The sequence below is a fragment of the Rhinichthys klamathensis genome, unplaced genomic scaffold (assembly GCF_029890125.1).
Source record: "Rhinichthys klamathensis goyatoka isolate OS25496 unplaced genomic scaffold, OSU_Roscu_1.1 h1tg000730l_1, whole genome shotgun sequence".
Classification (NCBI taxonomy): Eukaryota; Metazoa; Chordata; class Actinopteri; order Cypriniformes; family Leuciscidae; genus Rhinichthys; species Rhinichthys klamathensis.
The window spans coordinates 102,501-125,500 of record NW_026607143.1 but is presented as its reverse complement, the minus strand read 5'-3'; the positions used below and the strand labels follow the sequence as shown (position 1 = coordinate 125,500).

The following is a 23,000-nucleotide window of genomic DNA, read 5'->3' as shown; positions in this document are numbered from 1 at the left end:
GTAAGACGCTGCTGACGTGTGTCTGGTGTGTGTGTGTGTGTGTGTGTGTGTGTGTGTGTGTGTGTGTGTGTGTGTGTGTGTGTGTGTGTGTGTGTGTGTGTGTGTGTGTGTGTGTGTGTGTGTGTGTGTGTGTGTGTGTGTGTGTGTGTGTGTGTGTGTGTGTGTGTGTGTGTGTGTGTGTGTGTGTGTGTGTGTGTGTGTGTGTGTGTGTGTGTGTGTGTGTGTGTGTGTGTGTGTGTGTGTGTGTGTGTATTCCGGTTCTGTTGTGGATCCGCGTTCAGTGCCGCTGCTGACGTAAGACGCTGCTGACGTGTGTCTGGTGCGTGTGTCTGGTGCGTCCGTGTATTCGGGTTCAAATAAATATGGCTGGGCAAAAAAATGCAAGTCTTCCTCTGTGTGGAAATCCTTAGACATGTTTGTGAAGATTGTTTTGTTTCCAGCGTGCGTCTCCCTCAGACTGTAAACGAAGCTCGGGCGCACCAGACACACACACACACACACACACACACGCACCAGACACACGTCAGCAGCGTCTTACGTCAGCAGCGGCACTGAACGCGGATCCACAACAGAACCAGAATACACACACACACATACACACCAGACACACGTCAGCAGCGTCTTACGTCACACACACACACACACCAGACACACGTCAGCAGCGTCTTACGTCACACACACACACACCAGACACACGTCAGCAGCGTCTTACGTCACACACACACACACACCAGACACACGTCAGCAGCGTCTTACGTCACACACACACACACACCAGACACACGTCAGCAGCGTCTTACGTCACACACACACACACACACACACCAGACACACGTCAGCAGCGTCTTACGTCAGCAGCGGCACTGAACGCGGATCCACAACAGAACCCGAATACACACACACACACACACACACACACCAGACACACACCAGACACACGTCAGCAGCGTCTTACGTCAGCGGCGGCACTGAACGCGGATCCACAACAGAACCGGAATACACACACACACACACACACACACACACACACACACACCAGACACACGTCAGCAGCGTCTTACGTCAGCGGCGGCACTGAACGCGGATCCACAACAGAACCGGAAGACAACACACACACACACACACACACACACACACACACACACACACACACACACACACACCAGACACACGTCAGCAGCGTCTTACGTCAGCGGCGGCACTGAACGCGGATCCACAACAGAACCGGAAGACAACACAATGCTGAATAAAGTCCTAGTTTGTGTTATTTTTGGAGCAAAATGTATTTTCGATGCTTCAACACACTCTAACTAACCCACTGATGTCACATGGACTACTTTGATGATGTCTTTATTTCCTTTCTGGACAAGGACAGTATACTGTACATACATTTACAATGGAGGGACAGAAAGCTCTCGGACTAAATCTAAAATATCTTAAACTGTGTCCTGAAGATGAACGGAGGTCTGACGGGCTTGGAGCGACACGAGGGAGAGTCATTAATGACATCATTTTCATTTTTGGGTGAACTAACCCTTTAAAGTCACATGATTGTTGCTTCCTCCACACCCGACCTGCACTAATTATTAGTGCCTTTTTGCATCGTTATCTGATTTGCATGATTCCATTAGTGAATCAAAACAACACAAACAGAGCGTGCATCAGTAGGCGCAGTTCATAGTGAACTCCCACCACAGTTTATCTTTGAGTTTAGGTGACCTGTATCCTTAGCAACCTTACATTTTCGTTCCCTAATTATTCGCCTTTCAGAGAGGCGTGATTATGTTGCGCCGCATGCCATAGCTTTTTAAAGCATCTGGAAACGAACAAGCATTCGAACGTTCACGCGCAGGAGGATCAAAGTATTTCCTGAGGTGGCGTGTATGAATCAAAGCATGGAGAACTGTGTTCCAGGAAGCCAAGGAATCCACAGAACAAAGCTGCAAATTTGACTTCACAAAGAACCGCATTGCAGAGCTGCCACACACACACACACACACACACAAACACACACAAAGTTCCAAGCTCAGATTTTCCTCTGAAAATGGAGCATATTTCTGCAATCAGTCAGAATGGTCACTGGGTAATTACTGTATCCAGAAGCCCGTAGTAAATTAGTCTAGTCCAGTTAGAGTCTAAAATAGGTCTGCTTCATGCAAAGCGTGCATCTCGGTTCATTTTAAACAGCCGTCCTCATTACGCCGTTAAACCAGTCTGTTGATTTGCAGACCCCTGGGAAATATTCGATGCGAAAATGACCAGATTTTTTTCTTTATTCCATGGATAAATGTTCCTGCTGGATTTTTGTGTGAATCGGTCGTACTGTACGGCAAACTTTCAGAAACTTTAAAGATTATGTGATTTTTATTTTTCCTATCTAAAGTCAACATGAAATCAAAATCAACACTTTTTACATTATTATTGCAAGTCTTGTTATGAATGATTCAGCTGACTTCTCATTAACCAATCCCTTCTGTCATATAGAGACACTTTTCACCATCCAGTCAATTCCAGATGGATAAAATCCATCCAAATGCATCAGTAAAGTGGCCCTATTCCATAGGCATGTATTAAATATGATCAAATGTTTTATGCTGGGTTCAGACTACAGAATATTTTTTTACGATAGTCACTGTTCCAGATTATGCAATGGCCACACAATATAATATAGTATAATATAATATAATGTGATTACATTTAGAATACATTTAGAAAAATAGCCTGTATGGCTAAATCTGGCACATTTACATGATAGACTTCAGTGCTCATGTTAATTAATGTGTATTGTCCTTTTTAAAATAAATAAATTCACATTCAAATTCAAATTTGAAAAATACATGCATTTATTTGGACATTTAAATGGAAATGTATTTGTAAAGCTGTGTACGGAAGAGCTTCTGTGCTCCTATTGGTCAACAACACAGATGTGCAGAACACGTCATGGGGGACCAAAATAAATAAATAAGCATGCCGTAACTCGATGCTTCACCACAGTCCGATGCATCCTTGAAGAAATCAACTAGCTAGTCACGATTGTTTCCCGAAACCATATTGTCGCAAAGTGGTCGTTCAACAACGTTGGTTTATGACGTCACACACGTGATGGAGTAATAACTTATTTTAATGAAACTGTTTGAGATCGAATCAACGCTTGATGTTTTGATATAAATTACAGACATGGCATCTGAGGAATATTTCTCATTTTTCTCTGTTATTTCGCTTTATTTCCAGATTCAATCATAGACTCGTTCTTACATAGTAGAGCACGTTCGCACATGCGCACTCTTCATAAACGCTGCTTTAAATATCTTGACAAACTCAAAGACGTAAATGACATTTGTATGTATTCAAAATAAAAGACACAGGTTGTACTGAATGTCAGCTTGCTTATTTTGCTCAAGATAAGGATTTATTAAGTCCACATGTCATGCAATCTAGAAACTGCTTCTAACCACAGCTCGAGATCTGCCGCTCACACACACACCTCTGCGATGCTGTTCGCGAATGTTCGTTAAAACGATGGTTTCGGGAAACATCGACTCGTTAAACTGCTGATAACGACGGAACTTGCGACCATAGTTGGCTAACGATGCTTTCGGGAAACGCAAAAGCGTTTAGATATCAACTCAGCATCAGTCTGTGGATAATAGTGTGTTAGACGCCAGCTTGGACACAATGCAATTTAATTACCCAATTCATTCAACTAGTCCCTTTTCTCCTTTTGCTTTTTTCCGTCCCTCAGTCTCAGCGAAATATTAAAAGTCCATTAATGCTATCAGGGAGCACTCAAAGCAAATTCAGCCAATTATGGCGTCTGAGACTACACAGTGTTCATAATTGTGTTTTGGCTGCGATGGCGATTTAATGTGACAACACAACACGTACCGGGGTATTTAGATTTGTTTTCGTCTGAGCTGTGGGATGGTGTGATTCTGCAAGGCTTTATTCTTTGGCATGTTTCCTCCATACCAGAAACTCATGGGGATTATCTGCATCTTTGGTTTTAGGGTCATCTCTCATTATATAATGTGAATGCAGGACTTCACAGTATTCTTATGTGATAATTTCCAAATAAATGCATGTATTTATCAAATTCTAAATTTAATATATTATATATTATAAAAGTATATCATATAATACTTACCGCTTTATCCTCTGTAGTGTCATGGGGATGTTGGAACTATTATATTATATTATATTATATTATATTATATTATATTATATTATATTATATTATATTATATTATAAACCGCTCTATCCCCTTCAAGGTCACTACAATGCTGAACTTAATATTATATTTTATTACAATACATTATATTATATTATATTATATTATATTATATTATATTATATTATATTATATTATATTATATTATATTATTATAAACCGCTCTATCCTCTGCAAGGTCACTGGGATGCTGGAACTTAATATTATATTATATTTTATTACAATACATTATATTATATTGTATTGTATTATATTATATTGTATTATATTATATTGTATTATATTATATTATATTATATTATATTATATTATATTATATTATATTATATTATATTATATTATATTATAAACTGCTCTATCCCCTTCAAGGTCACTACAATGCTGAACTTAATATTATATTATATTTTATTACAATACATTATATTATATTATATTATATTATATTATATTATAAACTGCTCTATCCCCTTCAAGGTCACTACAATGCTGAACTTAATATTATATTATATTTTATTACAATACATTATATTATATTATATTATATTATATTATATTATATTATATTATATTATATTATATTATATTATATTATATTATATTATATTATTATAAACCGCTCTATCCTCTGCAAGGTCACTGGGATGCTGGAACTTAATATTATATTATATTTTATTACAATACATTATATTGTATTATATTATATTGTATTGTATTATATTATATTGTATTATATTGTATTATATTATATTATATTATATTATATTATATTATATTATATTATATTATATTATATTATATTATATTATATTATATTATATTATATTATATTATATTATAAACCGCTCTATCCTCTGCAAGGTCACTGGGATGCTGGAACATAATATTCATTGGAACTTAATATAGCATTTAGGTATAGGATATTTTTGTTATACTGGTTTGACCACATTAGCGAGATCATTATCCGCTGAGAAACATCACCTCAGCCCTGGCGTGTTCACAGAATGAAGCGTAATTGGACTGTTTACAGTGTAAAAGTGTGTGAAGCTGTGGACGGCCCACACATCTTCCTCTAATGACACCGTCCTTGACTCTTCTCCAAATCAATTAAGACTTTTCATCTTATGACTCATTTTATTCTCTCTCCTCTTCCTTTTCCAGTAACCTCGATACAGACAAACTATCAGGTAGGTGTGGGCAATTCCTTTAAATTATCATCCTGGATAGAAAATAAAGATGGAAGAAGTGTTTCTTCAAGTGGCAGTAATTAAAAAAGAAACGTACCTGTTCTTCGCACATTTCACATTCTCTACCTTTAAGAATGCATCTTAAGTGGTTTGTTATTACTTTGCAAGGTCATAATCTGTTAATATCTCCTTTTATTTTTTACATTTTAGCTTCTCAACTATATTGAGAATCCGAACATTTAGCAAATTCTTTTGAATATTATCCGTCTTGGATAGTGTGCAAGATTAATGCATCCTGATTTGCATACTAAAGCTGGTATATTATTTCAAAGGTGTTATACGTTTTCTGGTGGATTTTTGAAGTGTGCATCCATGCATGTTTTGAGAGTAATACATTTTAAGTTAATTAGTTAAGCTAGTTTCCGATGCAAAACATTACGCAACCAAGCGGTCTGTAATATCAATGCATAAGATTATGATATGGCAAAAAAATTACTTCATTGCATTTTCTCCACAGAGATATTATTTGTAAAAAGAGTTGTTGTTTTTTTGCTGCAGGATTTAGTCGGTTTTATGGCTTAAAACTGTTTATTATAGAATTTTCTGAGATCCGCATGGAGAAACTGAATAGGAAAAAGCACCAAGGCCGCTGTAAAACTGTGTGCTGACTCTACATCTAGCCTAGTACAAAAAATATATTATATGAATTGAAACGCAGAGTCTTCTGTGCTCAGAGTCCAGAGAGTAAAGACGGTCATATTACGACAAATAACCTTCTCGTCCCCAGAACAGCACAGCAACATAATTTACTGACTCATATACTCAGATATAGATATTGACAGCGACGCTGAAGAGCCACAGTCGCCTGTTTATGAGCTTGTGTGTGTGTGTGTGTGTGTGTGTGTGATAGAGAATGATGTGGAGATAAAAACAGATTGTAAAGCTTGATTATTTCATACATCATTTCCTTGAACTTCTCCACTTCGTATGTGGTAAATGACTTTGTAGCCATATAACAAATTTTGTATTTTGGCCTATAATTCTCTCTCTCTCTCTCTCTCTCTCTCTCTCTCTCTCTCTCTCTCTCTCTCTCTCTCATCTCTCTCTCTCTCTCTCTCTCTCTCTCTCTCTCTCTCTCTCTCTCTCTCTCTCTCTCTCTCTCTCTCTCTCTCTCTCTCTCTCTCTCTCTCTCTCTCTCTCTCTCTCTCTCTCTCTCTCTCTCTCTCTCTCTCTCTCTCTCTCTCTCTCTCTCTCTCTCTCTCTCTCTCTCTCTCTCTCTCTCTCTCTCTCTCTCTCTCTCTCTCTCTCTCTCTCTCTCTCCCCCACACTGTTTCCAGTTAAACTGGCCATTTTTATAACTAAAGAAGTGTGTGCAAGAGGTTAATATTAGCTCAGTAAACATGCATAAACGAACGGCTAAAAAATCCACCAGAGAACGAATATGACTCATATTTTGTTTCTGACCTATAATTCATCCTCTTTCTCTTTCCAGATTACTTTTCTCAGCATCTTGGAGAATATCTGGACGTTCTGTCAGCGTTAGAGAAACTCAATGTCGCCGTCCTGAAGGCGATGGACAAGACGAAGGAGGTAAACTACCTAACCAAAAATAAAAACATTCAGAAATAACTTAATGGGAGCATTAGCAAAACGTTCATATGTTTTTGTCAGCTGGGTAGGATTCGAATGAGGTCACATCATATCCAGGGTTATTATTGGTAACTAAAACTTTTACAAATATTTTGTCAACTAAAATAAAGCTGCACTACAATAAAATAAAATCGAAATATTAGATAAAAATGTAAACGAAAATTAATAGTATTGCATTTGCAACTAACTGAAATACATCGAAGCACTAAAATGACTAACTGGAAGTAAATAAAAACTAAAATTGAAACAAACTCGTAATATATATATATATATATAAAACAAAAATAAAAACAAATTAAAAGGACAAAAGCATATAACAAAATGACTAAATATAAATAAAATTCAAAATATTAATAAAAACTACAATAGCAAAAAAATAATGCTAAAATAACAATAACAGCACATCTGTTTTGTGTTCATTTATTTAAATGGGTTAGGGTTATGCATATGTGCTTATATGTATTTAGGAACATAGTTAATTCACTCATTAACTATCTCTCCGGTTTAATTATATGAAGAATATTTTTCGGTTGAATATTTACCGAACATTGCTGTATATAGTCGTTGCTTTCTACGTTATGGGAGCAGTCTATTTCCCTCCTAAATCATTCATTTGTACATGCACAGTGTAATTATTTATATTTTATGTTGGTTGGAATTCTGAACGGACCGCAGACCTCTTTGCGCGATCACGAAGGTAGGCTAATCGGAATTTATAAGCAAGATCACGGGAATCAATAGCCTAATACAGCCCAGTTGTGCTAAAATAAATATCATGAGACGTCCATCATATTGCATCATATTGACAATTGCTTTAATATTTTGTTTATGCAAAGACATGTATATGTATGAAACTGTAAGTGCAAAAACTCAGAAATGATCCACTTTACTATTTCTGATCTGTACCGTGTCAAGGGCAGTAATTGTATCCCATCTCTGTTAGTGCAGGAGAAAGTGGGCCTTAATTTTGTCTTCAGACGGTCGTTACTTGTCAAGATGTTTCCTGGATGCTCAGTAGCTCGGCGGAGGCTTTCCTCAGCAGCTTAATCATGTTTGTCATGATATTTTCTGCATTGATGACGAAACTACTGCAGGATTATTTTGAATACTGAAGGTCGTAAATGATGACTAATGCGGCAGGTAAAGAAAGCGGTGCGTGTGAAGTGATACAGTGAGCATCTTCTCCTGCAGGAGTACCAGGGTTCCTCTGTCCTGGGTCAGTTTGTGACCCGCTTCATGTTGAGGGAGACGTCGAGTCAGCTGCTGTCGCTCCAGATGTCTCTCCAGTGCGCTATGGAGGCCGTGGAGGCGCAAAGTAGCACCGCTCCGTGAGTCACACACACACACACACACTGTAAACGCAACACTTTTTTCTGTCTTGCACTCCTAAAATTAAAGGAGTTCCAGTGGCGCCTTAGGAGATCACTTTTACAGTTCAGATGAGAGGAAAACCTTTTAAAGTCTTGATGATGTTTCAGGCTCTACTAGAACAGGTTTTCCAGCTTGAATGTTGATTATTCTCCTCATATTCTCCATTGTTGCGGCTCCTCTCTTCCCAGTCTGTCAGTAACACATTGTTTAGTTGATGTCTCTATGAAGCCCCTCCTTCTGAAAAGCACACTGTGCTCTGATTGGTCGGCTGGATCAGTGTGTTGTGATTGGTCGAGCGCTTCGAGCGTGTTTGGGAAATGTCCCGACTCTTACCATAACCGCCAGTTTAACACACTGCTAACTAACTCAACCAGGCCACGCCCCTTTATTTTTGCGTATGAATTATTATAATGAGGAATATTGTGACGTGTTCGTTCACGGAAGAAACTCAAGACTACAATGGAGGCGTTTTAGGAGTTCAGAAACACTGATATAGAGAAAAACTATCCATCCATCTATCTAAAGGTTATATGATTTTTAATAAATGTCAGTTCAATATAATTCTACTTTCTTACATACAAATTCCACCCCAATTGATTTGCTTATAAGGACCTTTTTTTTTTTTATTCCTATGATGTTTTAGAAGAACCTTGTATGTCTTTAGACATCATAAGAACTGTGGCATTATAGCAACCTTAAAAGAGTTCTTCTAAAACCTCTAGAAACCCAGAAATAGTTCTTGATATGAAGATGTATCCGTGAGCCTCGGGTGCAGCACAGAATCACTGAAGATGCTTCGTTTTATTAGGATGTAGTCTCTGCTCGTCTCAGCATTTCATATACGAGACGAGAGAAAGATGGAGAATCACGGAGAACAGATAAACAGAGTGCAGCAGAAGTAATTGTAATGTATTCTTGGTGATGAAGCACATTTGTCTTGTTTATCCGTGGGGTATTTTCTTCCTCACAGAGCAGCTGTCACAGAAACACGCCGCTATTCTCGGAAGAGCTTGTAATGCCACGGAAACAACAGGAAAATGTTTGCATATGTTTTTGTTTGCTATAATCGCTCAGTAAGTCAAAGAACATTTTCTCTCAGACTGTAATTCCCATTTGTCGAACAGAAAAGCTCCATTAGGACCATTTCATAACACTGTACAGTTCAGCGGAGACTCATAAACACAACGAGAGCGCAGTTTACCGTGAAAGTCAGACTCATTTCTGGATGTTAGAGCGTCAGGATTGCACAATTGCAACCAATTGACTGATGTTTCTTCTGATTTTTGTTCTCGCTTAGCTGAACTTCAGATCCTTTATTCACTTATTCATTGTGTCATTTTTACAAACACATTTATGTTGTAAAATGCTATTTATTGCGAGTATGGTATTGCTTGTATACTGCAGTTCAATAAACAAGAAGTTACAATTTTAGACATAATATTACAAGTTATGTATGTTTTTGCTCCACTAATGACAATAGTTCCAAACGAAACCACAGCTGAACCGTACCGTTTTTCGTTCCTTAATGAATCAGCTTTTTTGAATGATTCGTCTGAGTGAACAATTCAGTGACTCGCTCATAAAGACTTGTTTAATTTCTGAATGATTCAATCATTGTTCATATAATTGGTTGAGTGAATGATTCAATGACTCACTCATTAAGACTTGTTTCGTTTCTGAATGATTCAGTCATTGTTGAAATAATTGGTTGAGTGAATGATTCAATGACTTATTCATCAAGACTTGTTTCGTTTCTGAATGATTCAATCATTGTTCAAATAATTGGTTGAGTGAATGATTCAATAACTCACTCATCAAGACTTGTTTAGTTTCTGACTGATTCAATCATTGTTCAAATAATTGGTTGAGTGAATGATTCAATGACTCACTCATCAAGACTTGTTTCGTTTCTGAATGATTCAATCATTGTTCATATAATTGGTTGAGTGAATGATTCAATGACTCACTCATCAAGACTTGTTTAGTTTCTGAAGGATTCAATCATTGTTCATATAATTGGTTGAGTGAATGATTCAATGACTCACTCATCAAGACTTGTTTAGTTTCTGAAGGATTCAATCATTGTTCAAATAATTGGTTGAGTGAATGATTCAATGACTCACTCATCAAGACTTGTTTCGTTTCTGAATGATTCAATCATTGTTCATATAATTGGTTGAGTGAATGATTCAATGACTCACTCATCAAGACTTGTTTAGTTTCTGAAGGATTCAATCATTGTTCATATAATTGGTTGAGTGAATGATTCAATGACTCACTCATCAAGACTTGTTTAGTTTCTGAAGGATTCAATCATTGTTCATATAATTGGTTGAGTGAATGATTCAATGACTCACCTATCAAGACTTGTTTAGTTTCTAAATGATTCAGTCATTGTTGAAATAATTGGTTGAGTAGGGCTGGGTATCATAACAAAATGTTCGATACCGATACCGATACCTTGACTTCGATACCGGTTCCTAAACGATACTTTTTTCGATACCAATTTTATGTAACCAGTTTTAACAATATAACATTACCTAATTTTTATTTTTTCAGTTTGTTGACTTTTTTACACTCATATTTTGAGTATGTAAAAAAGCACCAATGCTAAAGTTTTCTATGTTTCCTAATCATTTAACAACATGTATTCTTTACTTAAAGAATTTAAATAAATAAACTTGCCAACTTCAATGAGCTCATTGTTTCTGCCTTAACTTAATGCATTGTTTAACAATGAAACTGAATGAAAATTAATTGAAATGCATTACACTGTCACCTCTGATAACAGATAACTCTAAATTGTAATTTAGACACATGCATTTTCTGTAAAGCTGCTTTGAAACGATATGTATTGTGAAAAATGCTATACAAATAAATGTGAAATAAATTAAATATAGGCTACTGGGGGCGGGATATATGCCTTGCGGTCAGCACACATGAAGCTTGCAGCAAAGCACTGGCAAAAGTAGCCTAATGATTATGGAAACAATAGCAAGGAGATATATTAATTTTTTATTAATGAACAAGTGTTTACTAATGGTGTGTTCACACCGAACGAGAATTTAAATATTTGCGCGATGTTGTGAATTAATTAGAATAGAAATGTTTAAATAATTATCTTTAATAATAACAGAAACAGTGTTGTCATTTATAAGGTTGTTCAGCTTTAAGAAAAGTTTACCCAAAATGCTTAGGGGGCTGAGCGCGCAGACAGAACTAGAGAGAGAAGAGAGAAAGAAAAATGACTCCATGTTTGTGCGCTGTATCAATGTGTAATCCCGTTGATTAACTTCAGTAAACAGTTCGTTTTATTTAATTCAAGTCGTCAGTGGTCATTACTGCTTGTTAAGGAAGAAAAGATACGACAATCTTTGGTGCCGAAACCCGGGATAACTTGCAGGCAACATCCGAAATGGCGGAGCGACTTGAAAGACTGCTCAGAAAACGGAGAGCTGTACGCGGTTCCACGACGAGACTTTTGCAAGACGTAGAAACAGAGGTTGGCAAAGAAGATCCGATCGTTGACAGATTATGTGAACTGTTAGCCCTGTTATCTGCAAAAGAGGAAACGCTACTGGAGTTGAATCGCGAAATACAGGAGTGTACAGAAATGGATGATTTGGAAAATGAAGTTGTTAATGCGGAGGAGTATGGAGAGCGAGTCGTCAGCGCGAAAGCTCGCGTGCAGCGCGTGACGCAGAGAATCCGGGAAAGCACTAACAGCAGGCCGTGTGACGCAGTGCCATTGCAGCGCGGACAAACAGTTAAGTTACCCAAGTTAATTATCAGCAAGTTCAGCGGTGAAATTAGCCTGTGGCAAGACTTTTGGAATCAGTTTGAAACCGCTATTCACAGAAACGACGCGCTGAGCAAAACAGAGAAGTTTAATTACTTAAAGACATACGTAACCGGCGCTGCTTCAAAGGCAATAGGCGCTGCTTCAAAGGCAATAGCGGGACTGATGTTGACAGACAGCAATTACGATCACGCGATCGATCTGCTTCAGAACCGGTTCGGAAGAAAGGATCTGCTCATTAATACGCATATGACCAAGTTGTTGAATCTCTGCCCAGTAAAGAAATCACACGATGTGAGTGCTCTGAGACAACTTTATGATGAATGTGAAGTACAGATCCGTAGCTTAGAATCGCTGGGTGTTGCATCAGAGGCATACGGCAGCCTGCTATGCCCTGTTCTGCTACAGATGATTCCAGATGACATTACTCTCCAGTACAGTCGCCAAAGAGGAACCAGTGATGAATGGAAGGTCTCAGAAGTTATGGAATTTCTACAGAAAGAGATTTTGAGCAGAGAAAGAGCCATGCAACTGATTATGCCAGGTAATTCCAAAGACAGCCAGAGCTATCAAAAACCATTTAAAAGACCAGACACATCAATTGAAATGAAGCAGAAAAAGCATCACATGCCGTCAGCTGCAGTACTGCAAACCACCAGTCAAAGAATACAGATATGTCTTTTCTGTGACAGTGCAGCACACAAAACAGAACTGTGTCCAGGAACTGATATTGCTGCTCGAAAAGTAAAATTGATGAAACTGGGACGTTGCTTTGTTTGTCTTGGGCCGAAACACATTGCAAGATTCTGTAAGGCCAAGGTGTGCTGTAATGTGTGTGGAGGCAGACATCATAGTGCTGTGTGTGAGAAAGGAGAAACAAACACTTTAGACACTGAAAACAAAGATGATGTAGTTTCTTCATTTGCTTCGCATTCTGTTAAGATACAGCCCAATAAACAGAACACTGTGCTTCTTCAGACTGTAAGAGCATGGGCAGAAGGACCTGGTGGACGTAAAAGCATTCGCTGCCTACTGGATGGGGGCAGTCAGAGAAGCTTCATCAGTGAGAACACAGTAAGAGCTTTAAAATTGCCTGTGACAAAGCAAGAAACGTTCACTCTTCATACTTTTGGCTCTGCAGCACCAGTAACATCAAGGCGCAACACAGTGAAAGTCATTCTACAAAGCATCTGGAACAAAGAGCAGAAGGTGGAAGTAGAAGCGCTCGAGACCCCCCAAGTGTGCACTGCTGTGATGAAGATTCCAGGTGAGCACATCCAAGCAGAGTTGAAACGAAAAGGCTTGCAGTTGGCAGACTACCCGGACCCCAGCACTTGTGATACAGAGTTGTCCATGCTGATTGGTGCAGACTATTATTGGCATATAGTGTCAGGCCAAGTGGAAAGAATCACAGATGCACTTGTGGCCATTGAGAGCATTTTTGGATGGTCAGTGCAGGGCCCAGTCACAATGTCCAGTGTTTCCGACACAGCATGCATGCACATACAAATTAATGAAGACACGCTGGTCTCAGAACGTCTGAAAGCCTTCTGGGAAATAGAGTCCCTTGGCATTACCATGCAGCAGACAGACAGCCCTGAAGAAGAGGAGGCTCTTCACATGTTTGAAAAAACTACTCAGTACAAAAACGGGCGATATGAAGTTGAGCTGCCATGGCGACCTGACAAACCAGAACTCCCAGATAACTACAGAATCGCAAGAAAAAGATTTGAAGGACTTAAAAGAAAGTGGCGGTCAGATGTAGTGTTGTATCACAGATATAATGAAGTCGTGAATGAATACCTTAAGCAAGGCATCGTCGAAGACGTGATGGAGGATGGATCAGCTCCAAACACTGTAAAGTATTACATGCCTCATCATGCTGTTCTTCGGGAGGACAAGGTAACAACAAAGCTCAGAGTAGTGTTTGATGCTTCATCACATGACATTGGCTTTCCATCATTGAATGACTGTCTACTTACTGGTCCTAACCTGAATCCAGATCTGCTCAGCATACTAATAAAATTCAGACTGAATGAGATTGCATTTACCGCAGACATCAAGAAGGCCTTCTTGCAGATTTCTCTTGCTGAGAAGGACAGAGATGCAGTGCGGTTCCTCTGGCTCACTGCACCACCCCATGAAGACGCAGGTGAGACGCTGCGTGTGCTACGGATGACGAGAGTGGTGTTTGGAGTGTCCCCCAGCCCATTCCTCCTGGCAGCTACAGTGAGAAAGCATCTGAAGGAATATGAAGACCAACTTCCTGAGGTAGTAAAGATAATAAAAGAATCACTTTATGTTGATGACTTAATCTCAAGTGCAAGTGATGTTGAAAATGCCTTCTCCATAACTACTGGTGCAAGGGAGATTATGTCTGCAGCTGGCATGGACCTTTGCAAGTGGACAACCAACTGTGCTGCATTGAAGGAGAAATGGAAGACGACAATGAGTGAACCTTCAGAGGAGACAGAAACGCATGGATCAGTGCTGAAGGTACTAGGTTTGGTATGGAGAACAAAAACAGATGAATTTGTCTTTGACCTGACTGCACTGCTGGATGCTGTAGCTAAAAGAGAGAATACTAAAAGAAGTGTTCTAAAGCTCTCTGCTCGCATATTCGACCCAATAGGCTTTCTTACCCCATTCACTGTGCGAGTAAAATGCCTCTTCCAAGAGATGTGGATTCGAGGCCTTGGCTGGGACGAGGAGCTGCCCACTGATCTTGCACAAGAATGGAAAGGATGGTGTTCAGAACTTCCACAGATCCACCACATACACATTCCTCGTTGGTATGGAATAAAATCAGTGCACAGACACGACGCACATCAACTCCACGTGTTTTGTGATGCAAGCGAGAAAGCTTATAGTACTGTCGCTTACCTGCTGCGAGTAGCTGAGGATGGAGCAAAGACCACATGCCTTGTTGCTTCTAAGTCCAGGGTAGCCCCCCTGAAGAAGATCTCACTGCCCCGTCTTGAGTTGATGGGAGCAGTGATTGGAGCAAGACTAGGAAACAGTCTGTTAAAGCCTCTGAATCTGGAGCTACATCAAGTTCATATGTGGACGGATTCGATGATTGTGCTGCAGTGGATTCGCAGTCCAGCTCACAAATGGAAACAGTTTGTGTCAAACCGAGTTTCAGAAATCCAGTCTTTAACTAATCCTGCAATGTGGTCTCACTGTAAAGGCAAGTTCAATCCTGCAGACCTTCCCACCAGAGGTCAGACTGCAACTAACCTGAAGGAAAGTGAACTGTGGTGGAAAGGACCTTCATTTCTGACTGCACTGAATCAATTGGAAGAGAGCGATGAAAATCAAAGCGATGAAGATGTGACTAGTGAGCTAAAGCAAGGTCAGCAGGTCATCGTGCAACTCAGTAGCGGCAGTGACGAAAAGGGAATGGAACCTGTGCTGGATTTACTGAAGTACAGTAAGCTGAAGCGAGTTCTGCGAGTCACCGCTTGGATCAAGCGGTTTGTGCACAATACAAGTTCAAGCTCCAAAATGCGAGGTGAGTTGACTGCTGATGAAATGTTTGAGGCCGAGAAGTACTGGATAAAGGTGACACAAGATAGCAGCTTTAGTTATGAAATCAATTTGCTGAAAGCTGGTAAGACCCTGAATGCAGATTCAAAAATCAGAGACTTAAAACCTTTCCTTGACGAAGATGAATTGCTCTGTGTTGGAGGCAGACTGCAACAGTCAGACTTTAGTTACAGAGAAAAACATCCATGGATTCTGCCCAACAAAGACAGATATTGTGAGCTGCTGGTTCAGCACAACCATGAATTTATCATGCATTCTGGTCTGAGAGACACACTAGTACAAATTAGAAGTAGATACTGGATTTTGCGAGGCAGACAAATTGTGAAAAGTATTGTGTCAAAATGTACTGTGTGCAAAAGATTTAAAGCAAAGCCCGCACAGCAGGACACGGCTCCATTACCCCGAGACAGAATATCAGAGACCCCCCCATTTGAAGTAACTGGCATAGACTTTGCAGGTCCACTGTATGTGAAGAATGATAGTGCATTATGCAAGGCTTATGTTGCTCTGTTCACATGTGCTGTCACTAGAGCAGTGCATTTGGAGCTGGTTTCAAGTCAGTCAACAGAAAGTTTCTTGTTAGCACTCAAGCGATTTGTTTCCAGAAGAGGGCTGTGCAAGGTCATCTATTCAGACAATGCTAAAACCTTTAAGAGAGCAAACCAAGACCTTAGTGAGCTGTGGAAGGCCATCAAAGATCCACAAATTCTGGAATACTTCTCAGGGAAGGGCATCACTTGGCGTTTCATTGTAGAACGAGCAGCCTGGTGGGGTGGATTTTGGGAGAGGCTTGTAAGGTCTGTGAAAACGAGCCTGAGAAAGGTGCTAGGAAAAGCATCGCTTACCTTTGAAGAAATGTCTACACTCCTTGCAGAAGTAGAGGCCACACTGAATTCCAGACCCCTCACCTTTGTACACAATGAGATCGACGAGCCGCAGCCACTAACACCAGCACACTTCTTGGTTGGTGAACGACTCACTTCACTGCCTCCAAAACCATTTCCAGCAGACTATGATCATCCCACTGTGAGTAAAGAGGATATGACAAAGAGGTGGAGATACAGGAACCGACTCATGACCAACCTGTGGAATCGCTGGAGGAAGGACTATCTACTGGACCTGAAATCTGCACATTCCTGCAAAACACAGAAACCTACTGAGTTGAAGATGGGTGACATTGTTCTCATAGGAGATGCCAACATGCCGAGACAAACCTGGAAATTAGGAAAAATTGAAGAGCTGTTTCCAGGCCGAGATGGCAAAGTTAGATCCTGTGCTGTTCGCACATCCACAAGGACTGTGTTAAAGAGACCCGTTCAATTGCTTTATGCATTAGAGATTTAAGTTGATGAACATTTGTTCATGGGGGGAGGATGTTGTGAATTAATTAGAATAGAAATGTTTAAATAATTATCTTTAATAATAACAGAAACAGTGTTGTCATTTATAAGGTTGTTCAGCTTTAAGAAAAGTTTACCCAAAATGCTTAGGGGGCTGAGCGCGCAGACAGAACTAGAGAGAGAAGAGAGAAAGAAAAATGACTCCATGTTTGTGCGCTGTATCAATGTGTAATCCCGTTGATTAACTTCAGTAAACAGTTCGTTTTATTTAATTCAAGTCGTCAGTGGTCATTACTGCTTGTTAAGGAAGAAAAGATACGACACGCGAGTAGATTACATGCAAAGTCAATGCAAAGACGCGAATAGACGCATCATTCGCGCCGGGCGTCGCGAGTGACACGCACGTTTGCCACGAACGTCTTCCGCGCAAGTTGAAAAATTTGAACTCAAGCGGAAGATTCAAGCGTCTAACTAGACGCGATAGACGCGTATTTGACGCTCTATTCGCGTTCGGTGTGAACACACCATTACTCTCTCAAGTGTATTCTGTGCGCTTCTAAGTGCCTTATCATTACCGTGTTACCGGTCTTGGCAGCAATTATCTTGTCGAAAATATTGCATCGCGTGCTTCTGGTATCGAGTCTGGCACATAGGTACACTTTGGATCATTTTCACATATTTTCTATCTATCTGGGTTGGGACGCTTACACACACACACACACACACACACACACACACTACAGCCGCACGTGCGACGAGCCACGTCTCTGGGCAGCCGCGTAAACTAGTGTTTTTCCGCCACAGCCAATCATGCTGCATGCTTATTGTTTCACTTACGTTGACGAGATTAACCACTTAGGTACCGAAATTTGGTACCGAAAAACAAGACATGTTTCGATACTCGGTAGTATCGAGGCAATTCGGTTGGTACCTAAAAAGTACCGAACTCGGTACCCAGCCCTATGGTTGAGTGAATGATTCAATGACTCACTCATCAAGACTTGTTTCATTTCTGAATGATTACATAGTTTTTGAAAGAATTGGTTGAGTGAGTGAGTCAATGACTCACTCATCAAGACTTGTTTAGTTTCTGAATGATTCAATGGTTGTTCAAATAATTGGTTGAATGAATGATTCAATGACTCGTTCATAAAGACTGAATGTTTCAGTGTTGCTGGGCGAATTTGTTGAATGAATCAGACTATTAATTCAACATTTAGTAATGCAGTCACTTGTGTAACTGCAGCCAGCACTATATCAGGCCTTTCGTCCAGTCCGATGTAAAGATAGTCTAAACTTATGTAATATTCGTAAGTTATATAAGTTTTGTAGAAATGTTTTTTCGATATGTTTAAATAATAAGAGTAATACATTTTGTAATTGTGTTTGGCGCTGTGAACGTCTCTGTTCTGTTCTCGATACACAGCTGATCTCATGAATTAATCAGTGCTGCACAAGACTTCTCAAAGCTTCAGTTTCATACTGAAAATCAATACATATGCAGATGATCTCCAGCTAAACACGCAGAAATCTCTAGCTTTTTCCACACGTTTTTGAGGCTGTGGTCTGTTAGAAATGTGCATCTGATGATAATAGCAGAAGTGGGTCAACAACAGCCTTAAGAGAGACTTCTGACTCATGTGAACATATGTGTGTGACGTCAGCAGGGTTACAACATTGACGAGGTTATTCACATTCGATGTTATTCGCTTATGCTCATCAACTATTGGTAGAGAACGCAGATGCACAGATGCTGTTCTTCCAGCTGTGCTTTCTCAAATCTGCCATCCACTCGTTGTCTTCTGCTGGATATTCACTGAAAACAACACCATCTGAATGCATCTATAGTTTTAAAGTCCCCCTGTGGTGAAAATCCAGCTTTTAATGTTGTTTATGTGTCTATGTGGTGTTTTTAATACGCTTTAGGACAAACCATGTGTAAGTTCATGAGTCGACAGCATTGCTGAGTATTTTCTGCTTAAAACTGCAGTGAACCAAAGACAGTCTCAAAAACACGGTTTGAAATCGCTGGTGTTTCTGACGTCACAAACGACCTTGTAACCAATCAGATCAACGTGTGATCGTCAACCAGTGGATCTCTGAGCTGAGGGAGTGAGGAGGCGGGGCTAATTTGCATATTCATAGAACCGCGCATACTAAATGAGGCAAGGGTGTCGAGTTACATTCAAGCTACTTTAAGCCATGAAGATATTTTAATGGGTTTAAATGTCATTTTGGTGATCAAACATAAGTTTTAAAGGATAAAATGATTGACTACAGGGGGACTTTAAGCGCGATAGTATTACTGATACAACATCATTTTACATAAGCACAACATATATTTATACGTTGCTTTGATGCAGAACATTAACTGAGGATCTGGGCTCTTTTTCTCCGTAGGGTTGAAGTTAAAGTCCCGGAGCATCTTATCATACAGAAGAACAACAGAAGATGTGGCCGTCGAGTGCAGAAGAACATGTGTTTGTCGCCTACTGACCCGTACTCGGGCATTCTCACTACCGGTAACACACACACACACACACACACACACAGCTTTTAAAAGGCAATAGTGTTATTATTCAACTCAATTTAGTTCAATATTATTTAGTTCATTAACAGCGTGAACTGTGCAAAGGTTATTAATTATGAAGCGACTTACATTTTAGACATACATTTAGACTTACATTTATTACAAGTTATGTCTGTTTTTGCTAACGACTAATGTTCCAAACAAAACCACACCTTTTTCCATTCAGTAACTCACTCATCAAGACTTGTTTCTTTTCTGAATGATCCAGTTGTTGTTGAAAGAATTGGTTGAATGATTGATACAATGACTCACTCATAAAGACAATTCGTTACTGAATGTTTCAGTGTTGTTAAGCGAATCGGTTGAATGAATCAGACTATTAATTCAACATTTAGTAATGCAGTCACTTGTGTAACAGCCAGCACAATATCAGGCCTTTCGTCCAGTCCGATGTCTAAATAGTAAAGCTAGTTTAAAGTTATGTAATATTCGTAATTTGTTTATTAATTATGAAGCAAACTCAGTTATTAAAATACAAAGCAGCTCTACAGAAGACAATAGTATCATTATTCAGCTCAATTCAGTTCAGTGTTGATTCGATTCAGGTCCATAAGTGCTGATGTTGCAAAGTTTATTCATTATTAAATTAATTCGATTCAGCAATAAAGCAGCTCCACAGAAGTGTTATTATCCAACAGAATGTATTTTAAGTTTTGTTCTCACACAATAGTGTCAGTGCAGTTAAACTGATATTACTGAATATAAAGTGTCTTTTAAATGTCTTATAAGCAAACATGTTTTTAATAGTTTTAACAGTAATAACCCTGCTGCTGACGAGTGCAGTTGTGTACTGAGTGTTGGTGTGTGTTGCGTCTCAGGCGTTACCGTAGATACAGATGAAAACTGGTGCTCTCAGATCAACAGACTGCAGCAGCTCATCGACAAACTGGAGTGTCAGGTGAATAAATCAAATCCATTCACACAATAATCTTTATGTTTTGAGCATGTATATTGAGATAGCATGTCTTACAAACCAATTGTGTTTCTAGAGTCCAAAGTTGGAGCCACTGAAAGAAGATACACTGGCCAGCACGTACAAATCAGTGAGTTCTCCGATCCAGCGCTTCAGAAGTCCAGTCCATATTTTATGTCTGTTTAACCTCCAAGATCCACCATCATTACGCAAGAATCACCATCGTCTACTTAAATGGAGAAAAATCGATCATAACTTCGGCAAACTATGGAGTGCCGCAGGGATCTGTGTTAGGCCCTTTATTATTCTCAATATATATGGTGCCACTTGGTAATATTCTAAGGAAAAATGGAATTAGTTTCCATTGTTATGCCGATGACACTCAAATATATATTTCATCACGGCCAGATGAATACGCTAAATTATCCAAATTGACAGATTGTGTTAAAGATATAAAAGATTGGATGACGCGTAAATTTCTTTTATTAAATCCAGACAAGACAGAGGTAATACTTATCGGTTCTAAAAACCGTCCACAAAACTTTTCACAGCACGACTTTAACATATTAGGATGCCCTGTTACTTTATCCGCTACAGTAAAAGACCTGGGTGTTACATTAGACTGCAACCTGTCTTTTAAAAAGCATATTTCATATGTTACAAAAACAGCCTTTTTCCACCTTAGAAACATTGCTAAGCTACGTAATATGCTATCAGTCTCTGATGCAGAAAAGTTAGTTCATGCATTCATGACCTCGAGACTAGATTACTGTAATGCTTTATTAGCTGGTTGTCCTGCATCTTCAATAAACAAGCTACAGTTAGTGCAAAATGCAGCCGCTAGAGTTCTTACTAGATCAAGAAAATATGATCATATAACACAGATTCTATCATCACTACATTGGTTACCTATAAAGTTCCGTATTAATTACAAGGTATTGCTTTTGGCTTATAAAGCTCTGAATGGTTTAGCTCCAGTCTATTTAACGGATCTTCTATCGCCCTATAATCCATCGCGCTCTTTAAGTTCACTAAATTCGAGGCTTCTGGTCATTCCTAGGATATCCAGATCCACCAAAGGAGGGAGAGCATTTTCACATTTAGCTCCGAAGCTCTGGAATAGCCTTCCTGATATTGTTTGTTGCTCAGACTCGTTCTCCCAGTTTAAAACTAGACTAAAGACGCATCTATTTAGCCAGGCATTCATATAAAATTTTTAATCTTACAGTTACTGTAAATTCGGCCTCTACTTCATAAACGCCAGAGGAGAACTGGTCCCGACTGAGCCTGGGTTCTCCCAAGGTTTTTTTTTCTCCATCGGGTCACTTGATGGAGTTAGGACACCATCGGGTCACTTGATGGAGTTTTTCAGTTCCTTGCCACTGTTGCCTTTGGCTTGCTCAGTTGGGATATTCAAATTAAATGACCCATCATACCACTGATCAGCTTTACCAAACTTGGATGTCTTTTCCAGTAATAAACAAACACTGTTAAGTTGTTTTGATTGATACTGTGAAGCAGCTTTGATACAATCTGTATTGTGAAAAGCGCTATATAAATATATTTGACTTGACTTGACTTGACTTAAACGCCAGTCAGATTAAAGTCAATATGTTTAATGAAAATCAGTGATGATGGATGAAGGCAATGAGTAAACGGACAAAGTATATAATGAAGTAGAGAAGTCCAGTTAAAAAAAATATTTTGTTCTTTTAAGTCTTTTCAATGAACGAGTTGATTCGGTTCTGATTGCTCCACTCTCAGTGAACATTATCAGTGAATAACAGTTTCATTTCCAGTCTGTTCCTACATTTCAGAATTAAGCACATATAAGTCATATAATGGACCACTGTGCGTTTATGCATGTTTCGTGTGCCTTTTTTAAGCTCGACCCCTCGTGAAAGAGAAGTACACTTTAGCATCCTTTTAAAAAAGAGTGCTTACTATGGACATAATATACTGTAAAGAATGTACATGAGTGCAGACACTTAATTTGCATGTTAATTGGAATTAAATGAAAGTGTATTATAGTTTGCATTTAGCTGAACTTTGTTGTGCTTTATTTTTTGACCCACCTTAGTACATCTTTATATTTAATTTCATATTTACTTCTATTGTCTTTGAAATAAGATGCACTGCTGAAAGTACTGACAAGCACTTATGGTGAACTAAAGTCCTTTCTATTGAAACTTGTATGCATTGTAATTATATATATTTGTAATTACATGTTTGTGATGAAGTTGCAATTTTAAATATATTTACTGTAGATGTAATAGATAACACACTACAGTTAGATTTATAATCAAGTACTTGATTTGCTTTAGTATGTTATTCACATTAAAATAAGTGTACGTCTGTGCCATGCCAAAGATAAT

At 39.0% G+C, this 23,000-nt stretch overlaps 1 protein-coding gene across 1 annotated transcript in view; it reads left to right on the top strand.

Annotated features, from left to right (window-relative positions):
- Nucleotides 1-23,000, top strand: part of necab3 (N-terminal EF-hand calcium binding protein 3) — a 55,126-nt gene that overhangs the window by 27,085 nt on the left and 5,041 nt on the right. Inside the window, exons 4-9 of the mRNA XM_056242549.1 lie at nucleotides 5,388-5,413; nucleotides 6,906-7,003; nucleotides 8,255-8,391; nucleotides 19,523-19,644; nucleotides 20,531-20,610; nucleotides 20,702-20,755. Of these exons, the coding sequence (XP_056098524.1) occupies nucleotides 5,388-5,413; nucleotides 6,906-7,003; nucleotides 8,255-8,391; nucleotides 19,523-19,644; nucleotides 20,531-20,610; nucleotides 20,702-20,755 (517 nt within the window). The remainder of the gene's footprint in view (nucleotides 1-5,387; nucleotides 5,414-6,905; nucleotides 7,004-8,254; nucleotides 8,392-19,522; nucleotides 19,645-20,530; nucleotides 20,611-20,701; nucleotides 20,756-23,000) is intronic.